We start from the raw sequence: 19,229 nt of genomic DNA on the forward strand, positions 1-19,229 counted from the left end.
TACTACTAGAGGAACCAGATTCCAAGTCTGTTAATAGCCCAGTGGAGAGTTAAAAGAATCTAGTACACGGTGACACTGTTGAGTTGCTAACATAATCGGTCCCAAAGCCTACATTACCTCTGGACTTCTTGTTTCCCAAGATTATAAATATCCTTGTTAGTTATGTCCATCCAAAACACATTTTCAGTTGTGGTTGAAATAGTAAATATTTGAAGGATAACAGAATCTTGGTGCCAAAACATCCTTATGAATCATTTTGTCCCCCTGTTCTCAACGACATTATCGGTAAGAAGGAAACCAGACCGCATAGGACTCCCCGTTCTGACCCCGCCATGTGGGCAGTGGCCGTGGATGAAGGGAACCTTCTCCCCCGATGCCCATCCAGCTGCCGTCTCCGCTCCACATCTGACCTTCGTATCAGTCGATTTTGTCTACTCTTTAAGCAGTCATGCACCTCGTGTCAGAATGCCAAAAAAATTAATTTCCCCTACATTGGACGTTACATCAATTTCCCCGGAACTCAGACTTTTCCTGACCATTGTTCAGGGTGGGGAACGTTTTTCTGCTCAGAGTGATGATGATCGCTAACACTTACCATGTGCCAGGTACTGTGCTGAGCACTTTACTTGCTTTATCTCATTCATTTGACAGCAACCCGAAGAGGTTGGTGCTGTAAGAGGGCTGGTTTACAGATGAAGAAATGGAGGCTCAAGAGGTTGAGACACTGGCCCAAGATTGCTGAGCTACTGAGTGGCAGAGCGAGTATTAAAATTCAGCTCTGGCAGATTCTAGGGATTAAATGACATGGCCTCTGCCACTCCTACCGGCTCTGACACCCCACGGATCTAAGGAGCCCAATACACCAGTGCACAGGCCGGCTGTGAGGTCTGCAATGGGAATGAACTTGTGAAGGTACGAACTAATAATCGATAGAACCCAGCCAGCCCCACATTGTCTCTGAAGCTGCTTGCAGACCCTGGGGGTTTGGTAATGGCTATACTCTAAAGTTCAGACCCATGGTGCAAAACTTAGACCTTGGTTTCTAAGGTCCACTATTGTAGGTTACTAATCCAGGTGCTGGGTTTACACCCAGGAACTCCTCAATGCCTGAAAATAATTAACATATGATTCACATTCTTAATTCATTTAATTGCATATTTTAAAGTACCCACTGGGGCTACAGTATTGAATATGAAAGAAAATACCCTCTTGGAGCTTTGTTTGTTTTTTTTTTTTAAAGTTTATTTATTATTGAGAGACACAGAGCATAAGCATGGGAGGGGCAGAGAGAGAAGGAGACACAGAATCTGAAGCAGGTTCCAGGCTCTGAGCTGTCAGCACAGAGCCGGAGGCAGGGCTCCAACCCACAGAGGGTGAGATCATGACCTGGGCAGAAGTCAGACACTTAAGCCACTGAGCCACCCAGGCGCCCCTTGGAGCTTGTATTTTAAAGTGAGGGAAGGCAAGAACCAAATGAATCACAAGCTCCATTAAATTCAATAAACATTTAGTAGGTACCTTTTCTGCTCCAGGTTCTGTATTTGGCACCGCAAATACAAAGAAGAGATACTATCCACTCTTTACTAAGTATACCAGGGTGACCCAAGTGTTGACAAATAAATCTACTTCTTTTTGGTATTCTTTCCAGTAGTAAGTTTAAAGTTGCAGTCTTCCGCTTGACAAAGCTTCCAACTAAAGGCAGGAGGACAGTCCCCTATGTATCTGTCGAAAGAGGTGCCCATTTCTCAGCTGGCTCCCTACCACAAGGATTGTGTTTCTGTGTTTCTTGTAACCTAACTTGTAAACTGCCTAGTACTCAACGTCCCTTGTAAAGGTGCTCACTTTTCCAGTAAAACAGGTGCTTTGGGTAGAATCACATCGTATTTATTCCAATTCATTAGAAGTGGCTGAAGCTGCTCCAGACATGGGCTGGGCTCTGGTGCAGCCAAAGTCGTTTTTCCTGCGGACACCGAAGCCAACAGGTGCGTATTAACTGGGGGCGAAGCAACAGCCAGGGGCCTTTCCTGGACTCCTTGGGTTTCAGCTCCCCTGAAGGGCACCCCGCCCTAGGATGATATGAAAGGGGCGTGGTGGAAGATAGAAAAGAACCTTTTCGAGGTCCAATGCTAACCCACCGAAGAAGAAGTCTCCAGGTGGTACCTGAATCTAACCAATCGCAAAGGAAGTTACATTTAACGCGGCTCCGGGAACCAATCAGAGGAAACGTCTCAGCCGCCGCCGCCCGCCGGGTTCCAGCTGGTTGGCAGCAGGTTCCGCTGTCGCGCGCCGGGCGGCTGCGCACAATCCGTAGCGGCCCCAGCCAAGCGGTTCTCGGGGAGGTTGGGGCTGTTGACAACCGCGGCTGGAGCGCCCGCCATTGCGCAGGCGCCTTAAGAAGATTTCTGCCTCGCCGGTGTCCCTTCGGGTCTCCCTTGCCCCCAGGATCCACGAGCGCCGCGTGCCGACAGTTCTGAGTTCCGCGTGCCGGCAGCGGGTGAGTGTGAGCCTAGCGCGCCCGCCTTCCGGAGGGAAATGCCACCACGTCCTCAGTCGCCAGGGGATTTGACACTGGAGGTGGTGAGAACCCCCTCCCCTCCCGTCTCCCAGCCTCAGGGGAGCTGGCGGGGACGTCCCCGAAGGGACCCGGAGGCGCAGGGACCGAGCTGAGCACCGCGAGGCAGAGGGCGTGTGGGAGGCGGAAAGAGCAGTTGGCAGGTGCTTTGGGAAGGGGGCGGGGTGGGGAGGGGGAGACGTGGTGTGAAGGGCGGGGAGGGCAGTGGGCTGACCGCGGCGAAGGTGGGCAGCGTTGACAAAGAGGGGAGGCGGGCGGCAGGGTGGGCGTTTGCATCTGAATATTAGATCACAGCTCATGGTCATTATATAATCAAATGTAAGAACTAATTTCCTAGAAAACCAGTTAGCAAAGATCACATTTACGTGCTTTTTATAGGCTGGACGCCCTGTTAAGCACTCTCCAAACAATGCTTCCTTTTCTCGGTACAGCAACCCTATGAGATAATAGCGTCCCATTTATATAGATGAGGAAATTCAGGCTCAGAGAAGTGAAGAGACGTTCAGCATTGTGCAGCGAGTGACAAACGGATTCAGGTTTATACCAGCCCAGACCCCAGAATGGTTTTGCTTAACCGCCAGGTGATCTGCTGGACTGAAGCCTGAACACTTGCCCAGTGTTCTAGGAAGTCAGCTGTTCGTTTTAATGTTATGGTTTTTCTTTCCTTTCTTCCTTTGCCCCCAGAGGTTGTTCCAAGCTATTTTAAGGAAATTAAACTCACTTGTTTTAACTCACTGTTTTAAGTATTTGAGTATAGCCACAAAGTAATTTGGGAGAAGTTTTGATGAGAACACAAGAAACACAAGAAGTAGCTGTTTTGAAGACACTAGAAAATTTTGTGAGCCCTTGAAAATTGGAGAATAACTTAGACTCCTAGAATTTTTAAGACTGAGTAAATCTTCTAAAGAGGAGTTACGTTTTTTCTTTAAACACCAAGAAAATAATAATAATCTACAGGAAATCACCAAAGTTCCCCAGGCCCATAGACAATAATGTTATTTTATTTTTTATTTTTATTTAAAAAAATTTTTTTTCAACATTTATTTATTTTTGGGACAGAGAGAGACAGAGCATGAACGGGGGAGGGGCAGAGAGAGAGGGAGACACAGAATCGGAAACAGGCTCCAGGCTCTGAGCCATCAGCCCAGAGCCTGACGCGGGGCTCAAACCCACTGACCGCGAGATCGTGACCTGGCTGAAGTCGGACGCTTAACCGACTGCGCCACCCAGGCGCCCCGAATGTTATTTTATTTTAAAACTGTATAAAAGTTTAATTATACATATTTGTGAAGTCTTTAGAATAGAGCTTTTGTATTACAGAGCAGATGGCAAGCTAATGGTGACAAATACCTTTCACCATTTCCTGTAACTGTTACAGTCTCCTCTCCCAACTTCACACGGGCTAAGAATGCCAGTGCGAATTGTCTGACATGCATTCCACCCAGGTAAAAAAAAATCATCCCAGAAGACTTGGAGCACGTTCTGTCCCCTGAATTGAAGACAACTACTTACTGCTTCTGGTTGCTGTTGGGATGTTTGAGTATAGTCCAGATGAGTCTGCTTTTTTTTCTTCCCTCTGTATTTTTTTTTTTTTTTTTTGGTTTGAAAAATTACAGAATTTTTCCCAAAGTTTAGTAATATGTAACGTGTAGTGATTTTGAGTTCTTGAAAATTACTTGAGAACTTCTCACCGGTATTTTGTTGCTAATAGATTGACACCCCCTGTTAGAATGAAACAGAAGGCAGTAGACATAGATATGGGCACTGTTAATGAAGGATGCTCTGACATGAAAGGTTTTGGTAATTGTTGGGAGTTTATTACTAGTTTTGTGAACTCGCTGTTACTAGACTCGTAAACTTGTTGAGGGCGTGAATTAGTAAGGGCGTAGTAAAGCTGCTAAATTGCTTTCTGAGCTCGGCCAATCACTGGACTTCAGCTCCCTTACATGTAAAAAGAAGGGGTTGGACTAAATTATTTCTAATTATTTTATAGTGACACAATAATGCTATTCTGCCCATCGTAGTACAGACTTTCTCCTAACATAACAACTTTGTAACTCAAATGGATAAAGGGAAACTTAAACGTGAGAGCCTGTCCTGTAACACTGTATGCACCCCCATTTCACAAACACTGAAACTAAATCTGAGAGAAGTTAAATCTGCCCACTGTTGCCCATCTACTTAATGTGAGCTCAAGTTCTGGGATCATTCTGAATTCGGAGCCTACAGTCTTTCCACTCTGTGCCTCTAAGCCTGGGGACGAGGATCCTAACAGTGTGCTAACACATTCTGAACCCCAGGATAAATAGCACGTATACCTTGAACATCCTTTTCATTCAAGGTTTACAGAAGAAAGATTTTGACTTGTATGTTTTTTGAGAAAGAGGGTCAGACACAGGTTTTCGTTTTGCTCTCGTTTTGCATTTGGAAGGTGGTATAAGACATTTTCATGTTAAAACACCCCAGGTCTGTATTATGGAGTACAGATTTCACACAATTTTGGAGGTAAATTGAGACATCAAAGATGTTTCCCGTTTTCTGGCAGGGCATTTCAGATGCTTTTTTTTTTTTTTTAACGTTTATTTATTTTTGAGACAGAGAGAGACAGAGCATGAACGGGGGAGGGTCAGAGAGAGAGGGAGACACAGAATCCGAAACAGGCTCCAAGGCTCTGAGCTGTCAGCACAGAGCCTGACGCGGGGCTCGAACTCACATACCGCGAGATCGTGACCTGAGCGGAAGTCGGGCGCTTAACCGACTGAGCCACCCAGGCGCCCCTCAGATGCTTTTAAGATGACAATTTCATTCCCTCCTTTGTTGTTGTTGTTGTTAATACAATAGTTTTATTGAGATAGAATTCACATATTATGCAGTTCACTCATTTAAAGTGTGCAGTTTTGTGGAGTCCTGGAGCCATCACCACAGTCCATATGAGAGCAGTTTCGTCACCCCCAAAAGATACCTCCTGCCCATTGGAATTTCCTCCTCATTTCTCCCCAGCCCCTTGGCCCAGGCACTACTAATGTACTTTCCATCTCGAAGAGATTTGCTTATCCTAGGTATTTCCTCTAGAAAGTCCTACAGTAAGAGATCTTTTGTGAGCGCCTTCTTTGACTTCGCATAATGCTTCAAGGTTTCTCCCAAGTTGTAGCGTATGTTCATTCCTTTTTATTGCCAAATAATATTCCATTGTATGGCTCTGCCATACAGTGTTCAAAATGCAAGTTCCTGGCTTTTACTCCAGCTTGACTGAGCCAGAATTTTCCAGGTGTACAGACTGGGCAGCTGCACTTATAAGGAGCTTCCCTCAGTGATTTTTAGGTCTACTGTGCTGTCATAGATGATATGCAAAGAGAATTGACAAGGCTGGCAACAGATGCTTTACCCAGGGCAGCTCTGTGGTGAGACAACGGGGAGGCTGTTTTGCAGGTTTGGGGACCTAAGGAAAGGAAAAAGACTTGGAGGTGCAGAGAGTGCATTCGGCCTGGTGTACATCAGACCTGACTTGCCTGCAGAGCTGCCTGTGCGGTGGGATTGGTGGCGAATGTCAACTGGTTCCTGAGGGAAAGAGCCAGGGCAGTAGATTATGGTTTTAAAAAATGTATTTAGGAGTGTCTGTAAGATACCGTACCACCTGTTTGCTGTTGTAGTTCACTCTTTCTGGAAACAAACATTTGTGCCTGGGAATGTAGCTGTACCGCAAGAGAAAACAGGGAATCCGCCAAGTTCAGCTTTCATGGTCTCCACGCAAGTTCTAAGGTTGCTGGAACCCAGGGCAGCAGCCTGCACAGCATTGTGGTATGGCCGCACTTGTGCTGACGGTCCGAGGGAGGAGGCGAGTTGTGCCTAAACACTAGGTCAGGAGCACCAAATACCGAATGGAAAGAGAAATGCTGCTGTCTGTCTCGATTCTTGAGAGTTGATATTGCTGAGCTGTAGCCGGGGCTGTGTCTGTGCAGAGTGTCTCTTAACTCTTTTTTATTTTTTTTTATTTTTTTTTATTTTTTATTTTTTTCAACGTTTATTTATTTTTGGGACAGAGAGAGACAGAGCATGAACGGGGGAGGGGCAGAGAGAGAGGGAGACACAGGATCGGAAACAGGCTCCAGGCTCTGAGCCATCAGCCCAGAGCCTGACGCGGGGCTCGAACTCACGGACCGCGAGATCGTGACCTGGCTGAAGTTGGACACTTAACCGACTGCGCCACCCAGGCGCCCCATCTTAACTCTTTTCTTTGGAGCAGTGATTTGATTTTGCCATTCTGTACTGGTTTTGGTTTCCTGGATGACATCAGCAACGGATGGTCCATGCACCACACCCAGAAGGTAGCCCATCTCGGGTTAAAATGGTAGACTCTGCAGGCCCAGAGATCCTCACCGACAAGATTCTGTGCCTTTCTGATGTTTGCAATTGTTGAGTCCCCTGGTTCCGAGAGGGTCACAGCTTCAGTCAACAAACGTTTGAATGACTGTACATACAAAGATCATCTACCTGGTGGTGCGTTTGAAGGAAAGAAAGTCTCTGTCTTCAAGTCATTGCGGTTTAGTTGGGAGAAAGAAGAACACACAAACGGCTCATGAACTTAATCATCATGTCAGCTCACTGCTGCTTATACCTGGGACCTCCAGGCACATACCCCACCCCCTGCCTCTCCGGCAGCCATACCTTGGGTCTTACTCTGAAATAGTGACTTCACTCACCTCACTCTGACCACAGTCTCACATTCTTGCAGCTTCCTTCAAAACCTCCGGTCGGGGGGCACCTGGGTGACTCCGTCGGTTAAGCACCAACTTCGGCTCTCCTGGTTCATGGGTGCGAGCCCCAAATCAGGCACTCTGTTGTCACAACAGAGCCCACTTTTGATCCTCTGTCCCTGTCTTTCTCTGCCCCTCCCCACTCACATGCACATGCTCTCTCTCTCTCTCTCTCTCAAAATAACTAAACTTTAAAAAAAAAAAAAAGAAAAGAACCTCCAGTCCAGGAGCCTTTCCACTTCGCACATCTGTATCGGTTTCATCTTAAGCGCTGCAGTTCAGACTTCAGTCACTCCGTAGGACCTTCAGCTTCCTTCATTATACTTCAGTTTCTGGCAGAGTCTCACGCGCAGGCAGGATCGGCTGCCTGTTCATGCCTGTGCTGGGGCGGCCGAATTGCTAGAAAAAACCGGTCAACAGTGTCTCTAACAATTCATGACGCCCGCTGTCAACTTTGACCACCAGTCCTCACTGTTTCCCCGTACCCTCTCCCGTTCTCCACGTTGGCCACTTCAGACATTCTCTGTGATTCTCAAAACCCTGAACCTTTTACCACCCTACTCGCTCTCAATCATCACCCCTGCCTCTTGGAACACAGAGAATGCAGCTCCCTTCATCTCCAGCCCTCACACCTGTTAGCTAACTTAGCCTTCGCTCCCTCTCTCTCCTATTGCAGTGAAAGAGATATCCCCTCCATCTAAAGTGGACCATCCTGCTTAAATCACCTACCCTGCTTTCTTAAGGACCAAAGATGATAGAGACTGAAGGCAGGGAGAGTTATTATGGGAAAGCTATTTTTATAATCAGTGGATTGTCATAAAAAAAATAATGAAAAATCAGGGAGAGCTATGAGCCTGGGGTATTAGGGAGAATGGTTATGTTGTTGATAGTAAAAAGGAAGTTTAAGGGATATGGTGATGAAAGTCATTTCAGCAGCTGTTGGATTTCTTCAGAAGTTAGTACAGCATCCAAGTCCCTGTAGGCTTTGTCTGTCAACCTCATGTAGATACTGGGAACGTATAGATTGAGACGAGATCTTTTACTCAAGTAATATTTATTTCTTATCCTTCTTTTCCTGCCAGTATCTTCAACAGGAACTGGTGATGAGCCAATATGGTAACATTTCCACCACTTATTTCTGTGGGTTAGAAGGAACTTGGGGGTGGGGGGCGCCTGGGTGGCTCAGTCAGTTGAGCGTCTGACTCTTGATATCGGCTCAGGTCATGATCTCAGAGTCTTGAGATCAAGCCCCATATTGGGCTCTGTGCTGATAGCGTGGAGCCTGCTTGGGATGCTTTCTCCCTGTGCTCACACATGCGTGCTCTCTCTCTCAAAATAAATAAGTAAACATTAAAAAAAATAAAAGGAACATAGAGTACTTGTCATTAAACTGGAAAAATAATCTCCTCTGGAGCCCCTGAAGGCTTGGTATTATTTCTGTTTTGTGCAAAGGGATCATTTTTCTTTCTTTTATCTGTTCTTAATAAGTCTTTTTTTTTTCTTCAAGATTTTATTTTTAAGTAATCTCTACACCCAACATGGGGCTTGAACTTATACCCTGCGATCAAGAGTCTCGTGTTCCACTGAGTGAGCCAGCCCGGTGCCCCTGTTCTTATTAAGTTTTTAGGATAATTTCTGCTACTACAGACAAGCAAGGCGACCAAACAGGAATATCTGTGTGGAGTGTAAGAGCGGTCTGTATCCCCTTCAGAGCATGAAGGGTGGGTGGAGCAGGACATACGTAAATAGGAAATTGGACAAGTAAAGACAGTTTTCGCCCCCAATTTTAGCTTTATTCAATTGTCTTTCAGTAAAGGGCACTATGTAATTTTGAGTAGATATAAAGCTGGTATATGAAAGTTTGTAAATTTTGATTCTCTTCTCCTGATGGCTAAACTTCTGAAACTGAATCCAAATCAAAGCAGCACTACTACTTATGAACTGTGTTTTTATATTTTAGGAACCCTGATTGCTCTCCTTCAACACATTCATTATGAAGTTATTAGTAATACTTTTATTTTCTGGACTTATAACTGGTTGTAGAGGTAACTCTTCCCATAGTTTGCCACCCAAGTTACTACTGGTGTCCTTTGATGGTTTCAGAGCTGACTATCTACAGAACTATGAATTTCCCCATCTCCAGAATTTTATCAAAGAAGGAGTCCTGGTGGAACATGTTAAAAATGTTTTTATCACAAAAACATTTCCAAACCACTACAGTATCGTGACAGGCTTGTATGAAGAAAGCCATGGCATTGTGGCTAATTCCATGTATGACGTAATCACGAAGAAACATTTTTCTGACCTTGATGACAAGGATCCTTTTTGGTGGAATGAGGCAGTACCTATTTGGGTGACCAATCAGCTTCAGGAAAACAGATCCAGTGCTGCTGCTATGTGGCCTGGTACTGACGTGCCCATTCACAATACCACACCTTCCTATTTTATGAATTATAGCTCTTCAGTGTCATTTGAGGAGAGACTAAATAATATTACCACGTGGCTCATCAATTCAAATCCACCAGTCACCTTTGCAACCCTCTACTGGGAAGAACCAGATGCAAGTGGCCACAAATATGGACCCGAAGATAAAGAAAACATGTACAGAGTGTTGAAAGAAATAGATGACCTTATTGGTGAGCTAGTCCACAAACTCAAGGTGCTAGGATTGTGGGAAAATCTGAATGTGATCATTACAAGTGATCATGGGATGACCCAGTGCTCTAAGGATAGACTGATCAACTTGGATCGCTGCATTGATAATTCAAGCTACGCTCTTATAGATTTGACTCCAGTTGCCGCTGTACTTCCTAAAATAAGTAAGTAAACTTTTAGCTGAGGGATATTTGGGAAGGGGGCGATTGAACGAGGAGGAGGGCGTGTCAAAGAATGCAGCTCTGGCTTTCTGTAGTACGGTACCATATATTCGTAAACTTGCTCAGAGTGAGATTCTGGGTTTTTCCCCTTAATTTGTAAGTCTTGAAGCAGTTAGTTTAAGGTTCATGTTCAAGGAGATTATTTCTCTGCTTTTTGATGTGTTTCTTCGTTATTCACACTAATGGAAAAGGACATTGTTGTCCTTTAAAAACATCTTGGATATTTGTGTGAGATATATTGTCTACTGATCTTAGAATTTGTAATAATATGTAATTATTTCATCTTTCCTTAGGAAGCTATACATAAAAATTGTCCCCTTTTGTATAAAAGCCTACCAGGGAGAGTCACACAATGAAAAAAGAGATACGTGAATGCTTGGAAAGATAGAAGTGTGTGTGTGTCTGTCTGTCCATCCCCAACAATGTCACATAATTATTATTGCTCTGAATTTTTAAGAATTAAAAGTGATTTAATCGATGGTATTATTCAGAATTTATTTCCAATTATTCTAGTTAGAAATACTTATTTTCCTTATCATTCAATTGTGATTTTTTTTTCCTTTACTGTTTGCTTTTTCTTCCAGATACAACAGAGGTTTATAACAAACTGAAAGTCTGTAGCCCTCACATGAATGTTTATCTCAAAGAAGACATTCCTGCCAGATTTCATTACCAACATAATAATCGAATTCAGCCTATTATTTTGGTTGCTGATGAAGGCTGGACAATTGTGTTAAATAAATCATTACCAAAATGTAAGTATTTAGGATATATCTGTTGTATCCTGGGGATAAATCACACATTGTGACATATTTCTCTTAACAGGGTGCTTTGATTTAGAGACTTTAACACTGTATAATCAGTTCACTTTTTGACTGGATAATTCGTAGGTTTTCATTCAACAGCAATTTAAAACCGTATTTCACCTTTAGAGAAGGGTGGGTGACCTTGAGGGCAAAGGTGTAGATGTACTTTCTTACCCACATTGCGGTTACTGTCAGTAACGTTCAAGGTTGGTTCTCTTGACTTGTAGAAAATGGCAGAGAAGTAAAGAAACGGTAAAAGGGGACAGATTCGATAGTTCAAATGCCTGTTTATTTTTTGTGTGCATTAATAAACATTGTCCAAGTATCCCGAAGTCTTTCCCCAATGATGAAGTCGTTTACCTGAGTGCTGTTGCTCTTTGGAACACTGGGAAAGATTCAGAAGGTAAACAAACAAAAACCTACCAAGTACACAAAACAGGTGTATCAAAATCTCTCCTAAAGCTAAGGAAATAATAGGGGAGAGTTACAGGTCTTCCCTGAACCCAAGCTTATTCATCCATATGTTAAGTTCAATTTGAATACTTTTTAAAAAAATCTGGCTTTGTACAAGTCTGTAGCAGGAGTCAGAACATTTCTGTAAAAGACCAGATAGTAAATATGTAGGCTTTATAAGGCAGCTGGTCTCCATCTCAGCTACTCAATTGCGCCTTTGCAGCGGGAAAGTAGCCCTAGACATTATGTAAACGAACTGACATGGGGGGTGAAATTTTGTTTACTGAAACAGGTAGGGGACTGAATTTGGCCAGGGGCTGTCATATGCAGACCCCTGATCTACAGCACCTCAGAAGCTTCAGACAAGGATAAGATAATGGTTATTGGAATTTATATGTTCTTTACACTTATATACTCACTGTTGAAAACTGAGAAAATACGGAAAAGTTTAGAAACGAGAAAAAAAAAAACTATCCATAATCCCTCCATACAAAGGTACAGACAGATGTGAATTGTGGGAGTTTCCCCCTTCTATACTTTTTTGCTGTTACATATACACGTATATTTTTATACTGCTGAAATCGTAATGTCTATATATAGAGTTTTATTCTGTTTTTATTATATTGATCACATGCATTATTTTTATTATGAAATATTTCAAACATAAAATTAAAGGCTAATATAACAAAAACTGATCTACCTTCCACTCAGTCATTTGCACTTCATATGAAACCAGGAGCTTATCAAATCCAACTGGTGTACGTTAAAAGGGAATATTTGCCAACACAAAGCCAAAACCTGAGATTCTGGTGTTGGGGTCATATCAGAGACTATCCTGTCATGTTTTCCTTTGAGTTAGATTTGGAGTTACAGGTTGGTGATCTGGTTAGACTTCACATTCAGTACAAGAATCCCTTCTGTATTCTCAATTCTGTGGCCTCCGGATGTTAAGGTGTTCATTAACTGTCAGTAAATCAGTATATTGTATCATCCTGTCTCTTATCACGGGAGCAATTGACGTGGGTAAGGCTGCAAATTCACTTCTTCCCCATTCACTGGACACACTCACTTTTGCTCTCCAGTTATTTAGGACCCTCAGCCCACCCACTCTTTTTCTTTTATAAAATCACTAGTGCTCTTTGCATGCAGACGGTTCTGGAAATTGAAGGGTGAAGTAAGTGGGGCCAGAACTGAAAGATAGGTACCTGAAGTCAAGAAATAGTTTTAAAGTCTCAGGTCATGACCAGTTGGGAAAAGCGGTATGTGTGTCTGTGTGAAATGGGGACATGGCTGAGTTGAAAAAAAATAGAAAATTTTATTTCTAGCCCCCATCTGGTCCAAATTAATTGGAATTAATTTTAACAGATGGGAATTACACTGGCAAGAATCAGCATATTTCCATTGGAAGCAAGTTATTTTGTAATAGAAAGATCATTCTTTCTGTTAAGAACTAACATAATTTTGTTCTTTTTTTCAGTAGGTGACCATGGTTATGATAATTCTTTGTCTAGTATGCATCCGTTTCTAGCTGCCCACGGACCTGCATTTCACAAAGGCTACAAACACAACACAATTAACAGTGTGGATATTTACCCAATGATGTGCCACATCCTGGGATTAAAACCACGTCCCAATAATGGAACCTTTGGTCACACTAAGTGTTTGTTAGTTGACCAGTGGTGCATTAATCTCCCGGAAGCCGTTGGAATTGTTATCGGTGCGCTCTTGGTCTTAACCACGCTAACAGGCCTCATAATAATCATGCAGAATAGACTGTCCGTACCCCGTCCGTTTTCCCGACTTCAGCTGCAAGAAGACGATGATGATCCCCTAATTGAGTAATGCTTGCTGGAATTTATACAGAGTATCTTTACTTATACATGAAACCAAGGATACATTCAAGGGATGGTGTTATAACTATGAAAAATCTACTTTGAAAGACAAAGAACTTAGACCAAGCATGCTAGAGTTATTTTGTTTTTCCCTGTGCTTTGTTTTGGTGCATCAGCTAATACAGAACAACTGTGACCATAGTTAAAATTGCTAGTAAATCATTGGTTAACACCACCGAGTTCTCTAACTAGAAACTTTTTTTAAGAAAAATACTGCCTCTGCCTTTTTCTTGCAATGAAGATTTGACACAATTTTAAAGGAAAATATACCAAAATGTAGTAGGCATGCTTTTCTAATAAATTTTTATATTTGTAACCGAAACAACAGAAATCTTTATGCAGTTAGAGGATTTTGTGTATCAGGAAGGAAAAGTTTTCTATATTTTTATACTTATTAACCTTAATAGAGTTTGTATCCTAAGTTCACCTGTGACGTAGGAAAACCTCTGTGATGGTTAATAAAATCAGTTAACCAGGCAGAACAGATCTAGCATGTGAAGAAATTATTTTAAGAAAAGCTATTATAAAACACAAAACAAAGATCATGTGATAGAAAGCCTCAGTCTCCACCATTGCGTCTTTGTTTAGACCCGTAAGCTGTTGAAGCCTCAAAAGATCTCTTTTGAAGATTGTTGCTAATAAGAAACTAAGAAAATAGAATTGCTTTCCTCTGTTTGTGCTTAGCGCCTTCGTGTAAGTTATTCATTTGTGTGTGCACAAGTGTGTTTGTGTGCACGAGTATGCAGACTTCCTGTGACTTACAGAAAGTGTCAGAGGTAGGCTGGTCTGTAGGCTGACTTCCACAGAACGTGGCTGTCAGGCAGACGGTATAATTGCACTTCATATTTGTTTACTTTCTTCTGACTCACAAGCTCAATTCCTAACTGAAGAAAATTCATCGGCTTTTGTTACCATTTTTTACTTTCTCATGTTTATTATAGCCAGAGGCATCAAGTCCTGCAGAAAAACTGATGACCTGAATACAAATCTGGTTTCAATTGGGTCAGAACGAGGAAGAGAGATTTTGATACTTAACCTTTGGGACATTATGCCTTACTTTTCAGGCATGGGATTTGGTATCTTTTGATCTTTTCCACTATTCATATGTTAAGTGGCAGAACTTAAGCTTAAACTCTAAGCACTGTTAACATTCTGTAGCCTGAGTGCCACCTCTGATTTTTTTTTTCGGTGTTTGGTTCATAGAAATAATCACTCTGCTCCTATTGTTGTAAACATACATGTTCATAGCTAAGGATTTGCTGTGAAGAATCGCCATCCTACCTTGCTAGCTGGTACTTTCTAATAATCAAAATTAATATGCGGAAACTGAGTTGTATCTGTTAAAGAAAAAACTGGCTTTAAGAACCATCCATCACGACCTGAGGCAGGCCATTAATAGTGTGAACTTGAAAGTTTTGACAATATAAAATAAACTGGGTAACTGTCTTTCAGATAAAAATAAATTATCTACAGCAAATATGCAGCCCAGTTGAATGTTGATTTTCTGTGATAGTAAAGAAAAATGCTGCCAGTCATCAAACATATAATTCATCCTATTTGGTCACTGCTAATTTTGTGATCCTAGCATTTGATGCCTATTGTTTTGGGGGTTCTTGAGAAGCATTTCTACAACCTGCATAAATAGTCCATGCTATTGGTCATAAGTGGACTGTGTTAAGAACAGCATAATAAACAAATGAAATAAAACCAATAGGACTAATTTTGCTTTTTGACAAATTTTGATTTTTTTTCCTCACATAAAAGTTACCCTAAAGTTAATAGTTTTTCTGAACAAAATAAAAGAAAATTTTCTATTTCAATTTTCATTAAAAAAAAAAAAGACTGGAACAGCCACATTTAAAACAGTAGACACATTTTGAAGTATCTAAAATAGAATATTTCATACTAGCCCAATAGAGCTTGGTCCCTACAATGCCGTGAGTTTTCGTGATCGCATTAGTTTGGTGGTTAGGAGTTTCAGAAGTCTATACACAGCATCCAGCCTGTGAGTGGACTTCATACATGTTGAAAGAGCCTGTCAGTGTCTTACCCTTTTGAGTAAGACTTTTACATATTTGTCTTTCATTCCATTCTCAAAATATTAACTTTAATTAAAATTGTAAAAATTTTTATGTATATATGCTGATGGGACAAAACAGTATTTATTTGCTCAAAGAGACGTTTATATATTATTGAACTTTGTGTTAATTCATTTGTATCTTTGAAAAATTATCGCTAAAGCCAATGACTCCTCTCGTGCTCTGAGAAAATGTTTTAGCGAAGCCAGCCCTTTACATTAAGGTTTTGGTGTGGATTTTGTTAAATAAGTGACTCCTATATATCCTGACATGTTTTCTGGGTGATAGGAAGTATTTGGCTCTGGGAAACACTTAACTGTTGATGACAACAATACTCAAAGGTAATAGGAACACTTTTTTTTAAAATTTTTTTTTTGATGTTTATTTTTGAGAGAGACAGAGACAGAATGCGAGTGGGTTAGCGGCAGAGAGAGAGGGAGACACAAAATCCGAAGCAGGCTCCAGGCTCTGAGCTGTCAGCAAAGAGCCCGAAGTGGGGCTCGAACCCACAAGCTGTGAGATCATGACCGGAGCCGAAGTCGGACGCTCAACCGACTGAGCCACACAGGTGCCCCAGAACACTTTTTATTAAGTAGTTTTTGTTCATTCAGTGAGTGAATTCAGAGTAAGTACATTTATGCGTTGGTGGTATAGTGATGAGCATAGCTGCCTTCTGGAATAAGTACATTTATAAGGACAGTTCTGCTGTTATTAAGGTGCGAGTTCTTCTGGTAAACAGCAATAGAATTCGAATGTAAATTATTTCAGTGCTGTGTATTGTAGGCCTTGTGTTACGGTTTCATCAAGCTTGGTATAAGAATTTAAAGATAAATTCTTGGAATATTAAAGGATTAAACACGCCTTTGTATCGTTCTTGGGTGGCTCCCCCTCTTGTCCATATCTGGTAAGATTTAAGGATGATGGCATTTAATTCCTTTCATTTGGAGGTTTTGCTTCATTGCGAATGCATAAAGTTACAAGTGAAGGACAAAGATGAGATGGAAGGTGTGGATTTTATAGTCATTTCCTAAAATAGCGTGTAAATAAAATGACATGAGTATGCTTTAAAGAAGTCTTTATGTGGTGCCTTAAGTTGAAGTAAAATATATTTTGACTATATTGTTTGAATCCATAGTGAATGACTTTGCTTATGATTAAAAAATTTTATGTGAATAAAAACATTTTTACTGTAATTATTAAATATAGAATGCAGTGTTACTGATTTTTTAATTTGTCACCCTGCAAAATACACACACTGAGATAGATGTTGACCTGGCCCAGTAATACTGCAAAAATCCACATGGGTGTTCATTAGAGACTTTTTTAATTTTTTATTTATTTATTTTTATTAAGTTTATTTATTTTTGAGACAGAGACAGAGCATGAACGGGGGAGGGGCAGAGAGAGAGGGAGACACAGAATCGGAAGCAGGCTCCAGGCTCTCAGCCATCAGCCCAGAGCCCGACGCGGGGCTTGAACAGACCGCGAGATTGTGACCTGAGATGAAGTCGGATGCTTAACCGACTGAGCCACCCAGGTGCCCCTGCAGACTTTTCTTTAAAGCCAGGATTAAGTATGTAAATATTTAACCAAATTTTTATTTATTTTTCTTATTTTTTTAAAATATTTATTTATTTTGAAAGAGAGAGGAAATGTGAGCAGGGGAGGGACAGAGAGAGAGAGAGAGAGAGAATCCCAAGCAGGCTTTGCACAAAGCAGGCTTTGCTGTCAATGCAGAGCCCAGTGCGGGGCTCAAACCCACGAACTGTAAGATCATGAACTGAGCCAAAATCAAGAGTTGGAAGCTTAACTGACTGAGCCATCCAGGTGCCCCCCCTCAACCAGGTTTTTAAAACAGTGTATAAGTATACAATCTAGCATGAGGACATTATTGGAAAGAAGGCCAAGATAAATTTTGTAGAGCTTCCCAAACTGTAACTTATTCATGTACAGTAGAAGGGAAGAAGTTTGAAAAAGCTGATTACAAAACTCTAGAGGTGAAGGGGGGATTATAGTATTTAAACTATGTTTTGTCAATAGCCGTAGAAGTAGTTAAACTGTGTTTTGTAAATAGGCATACTAATTGAGTACAGATTCCACAAAGTTTTCCTCTAGTAGAGCAGTGATAAATTCATTCCCTATATTCATACTAAGCGAACATTGCTAGGAACTGTGGGAGAAAACAAGAGTAAAAGGTACTTCGGAAGAGAGCTCTGCCGCATCTCACAAGTGGTAAAACTTCTATACCAACAAATTCTGCCTACTCATGGTTTAACTCTTGCTGCTGAGATCCTTGGATACAGAACCATTTTCGAGGCCGTGTGCTTCCTGAAGTTTGGATGCCAGCGTCACACCTCTTTCCCTGACCCCCAGCTTCCTTGGTGCCTGTACTTGGGTTTTGTTACCGTCCTCCTTCCCCCAACGCACACACAAACACGCACAGCTTCAGAGAACAGGAGAATCCAAACGAGCCTGTTGGGTCCTGTCGAGTTAGGCTGCAGAGGACTGGTTTGCTTTTTGACATAAACCCTTTGGAGTTTCATTTTTCATTGTTCCGTGAATATTTTTTTTAGTTGAATGGTTTGCTTCATATCTTTCAAGAAAAACAAAGACATTAAGGCAAAAACCTCCCACAGAGATGCTGATCAGAACGTGTTCCATATTCTTAATGGATGTGTGTGTGCAGGGGGTGGTGGCGGCCGAAATAACTCAGAGATGTGACTCATCTCCCATGGCCACATTACCTGGCAAGGGTCGAGTCTTACCCAAAAATCAAGCCCGACTGCCAGGCAGGCCTTCTACTTGTCCAGGTATCTTCTACCTCCTTGACTACAGAAATCTGATTTCCACCATTAAACTGAATCCAGGGAGCTCCTCGGGTGACAGTGCCCCAGTGATGGTTTACAGATGTCTCCAGTTCAGACTGCCCTCCTGTGGTAAAGAGCTGAGTTGCCAGGGACCCAGTCGGCATTCTTTTCTTCCCTACCAGGCTTACTCAACTTCACTTTCATAGTGGAGGTTGGTGGAAAGGATCAATGGAAATTAACCCCAAAGCAAATCCAGACAACCCCACTCTACAAACATATTTTGTGAAATGGTTCATACTGGTTAGACCCAGACCCAGTACTAGACTTACACGTTGTTTGAATTTTCCACCGAGGAGAGAGAGGTCTTGTACACCAAATTTTTGTTAAGCCTTTTTTTTTTTTTTTTTAATAATAAAAGTTCTGTTTTCAGTAAAATGATGGAGTATGTAATTCAAACCAACCCTCTTGGTGAGGACTCGGAAAAATCTGGACAAAGTATAAAAGACCTGTGCTAAAGCACTGAAAAATTACGAAGAAAGTGAGGGATCAAGAGGCCACAATTCACAAGAAGGGGGAAATGTAAAAAAAAAAAAAGGAGCCCCCGATGGCATCTGTAAATTCTGGAAGAGGCAGTGGAGGGCCTGGAAGCCAACATAAAAAACCGGGTGGAAGTGTGGAAGGAGAGAAAACATAGATGAAAAAGAGACCAGCAGAACACTGAAAAATATTAAGCTTACTTTATACTATTTGGCACAAATAAGTTTGGAAATACAGACGAAATGGATAATTTCCTAGGAAAAAGATGAACAAAACTGATTTCCGTAGAGAAAGGACATGAAAACAGACCAATTTCTGAACCAGAGATTGGGCAAATTATAAACTATTGTACAACAGGGTACAGACCCCAAAGCTAAGAATCTTGCTCATTGCCTCTTCATTAGGCTTGATTATCAATGTGACATTCGCCTCATAAAACATGCTTTAGAAAAAA

General features: G+C 41.8%; 1 protein-coding gene across 3 annotated transcripts; it reads left to right on the forward strand.

The window, feature by feature from the left end:
- The first annotated feature begins 2,256 nt into the window (after window positions 1–2,256).
- On the forward strand, window positions 2,257–16,632 carry ENPP4 (ectonucleotide pyrophosphatase/phosphodiesterase 4). Of its 3 annotated transcripts, none has more exons than XM_045057619.1 (4): window positions 2,257–2,494; window positions 9,287–10,145; window positions 10,787–10,957; window positions 12,942–16,632. In XM_045057619.1, exons 2-4 carry the CDS (start codon window positions 9,320–9,322, stop codon window positions 13,301–13,303), a joined length of 1,359 nt encoding a protein of 452 aa, XP_044913554.1. In that variant the 5' UTR covers window positions 2,257–2,494; window positions 9,287–9,319; the 3' UTR covers window positions 13,304–16,632. The 3 variants fall into 3 exon arrangements, with proteins under 3 accessions (XP_044913554.1, XP_006931841.1, XP_006931843.1); XM_006931779.5 differs by having other exon boundaries at window positions 2,261–2,494; window positions 12,939–16,632; XM_006931781.5 differs by lacking the exon at window positions 2,257–2,494 and adding an exon at window positions 2,501–2,715 and having other exon boundaries at window positions 12,939–16,632.
- Window positions 16,633–19,229: the final 2,597 nt, after the last annotated feature.

This window comes from Felis catus, chromosome B2 (genome assembly GCF_018350175.1).
Source record: "Felis catus isolate Fca126 chromosome B2, F.catus_Fca126_mat1.0, whole genome shotgun sequence".
Lineage (NCBI taxonomy): Eukaryota > Metazoa > Chordata > Mammalia > Carnivora > Felidae > Felis > Felis catus.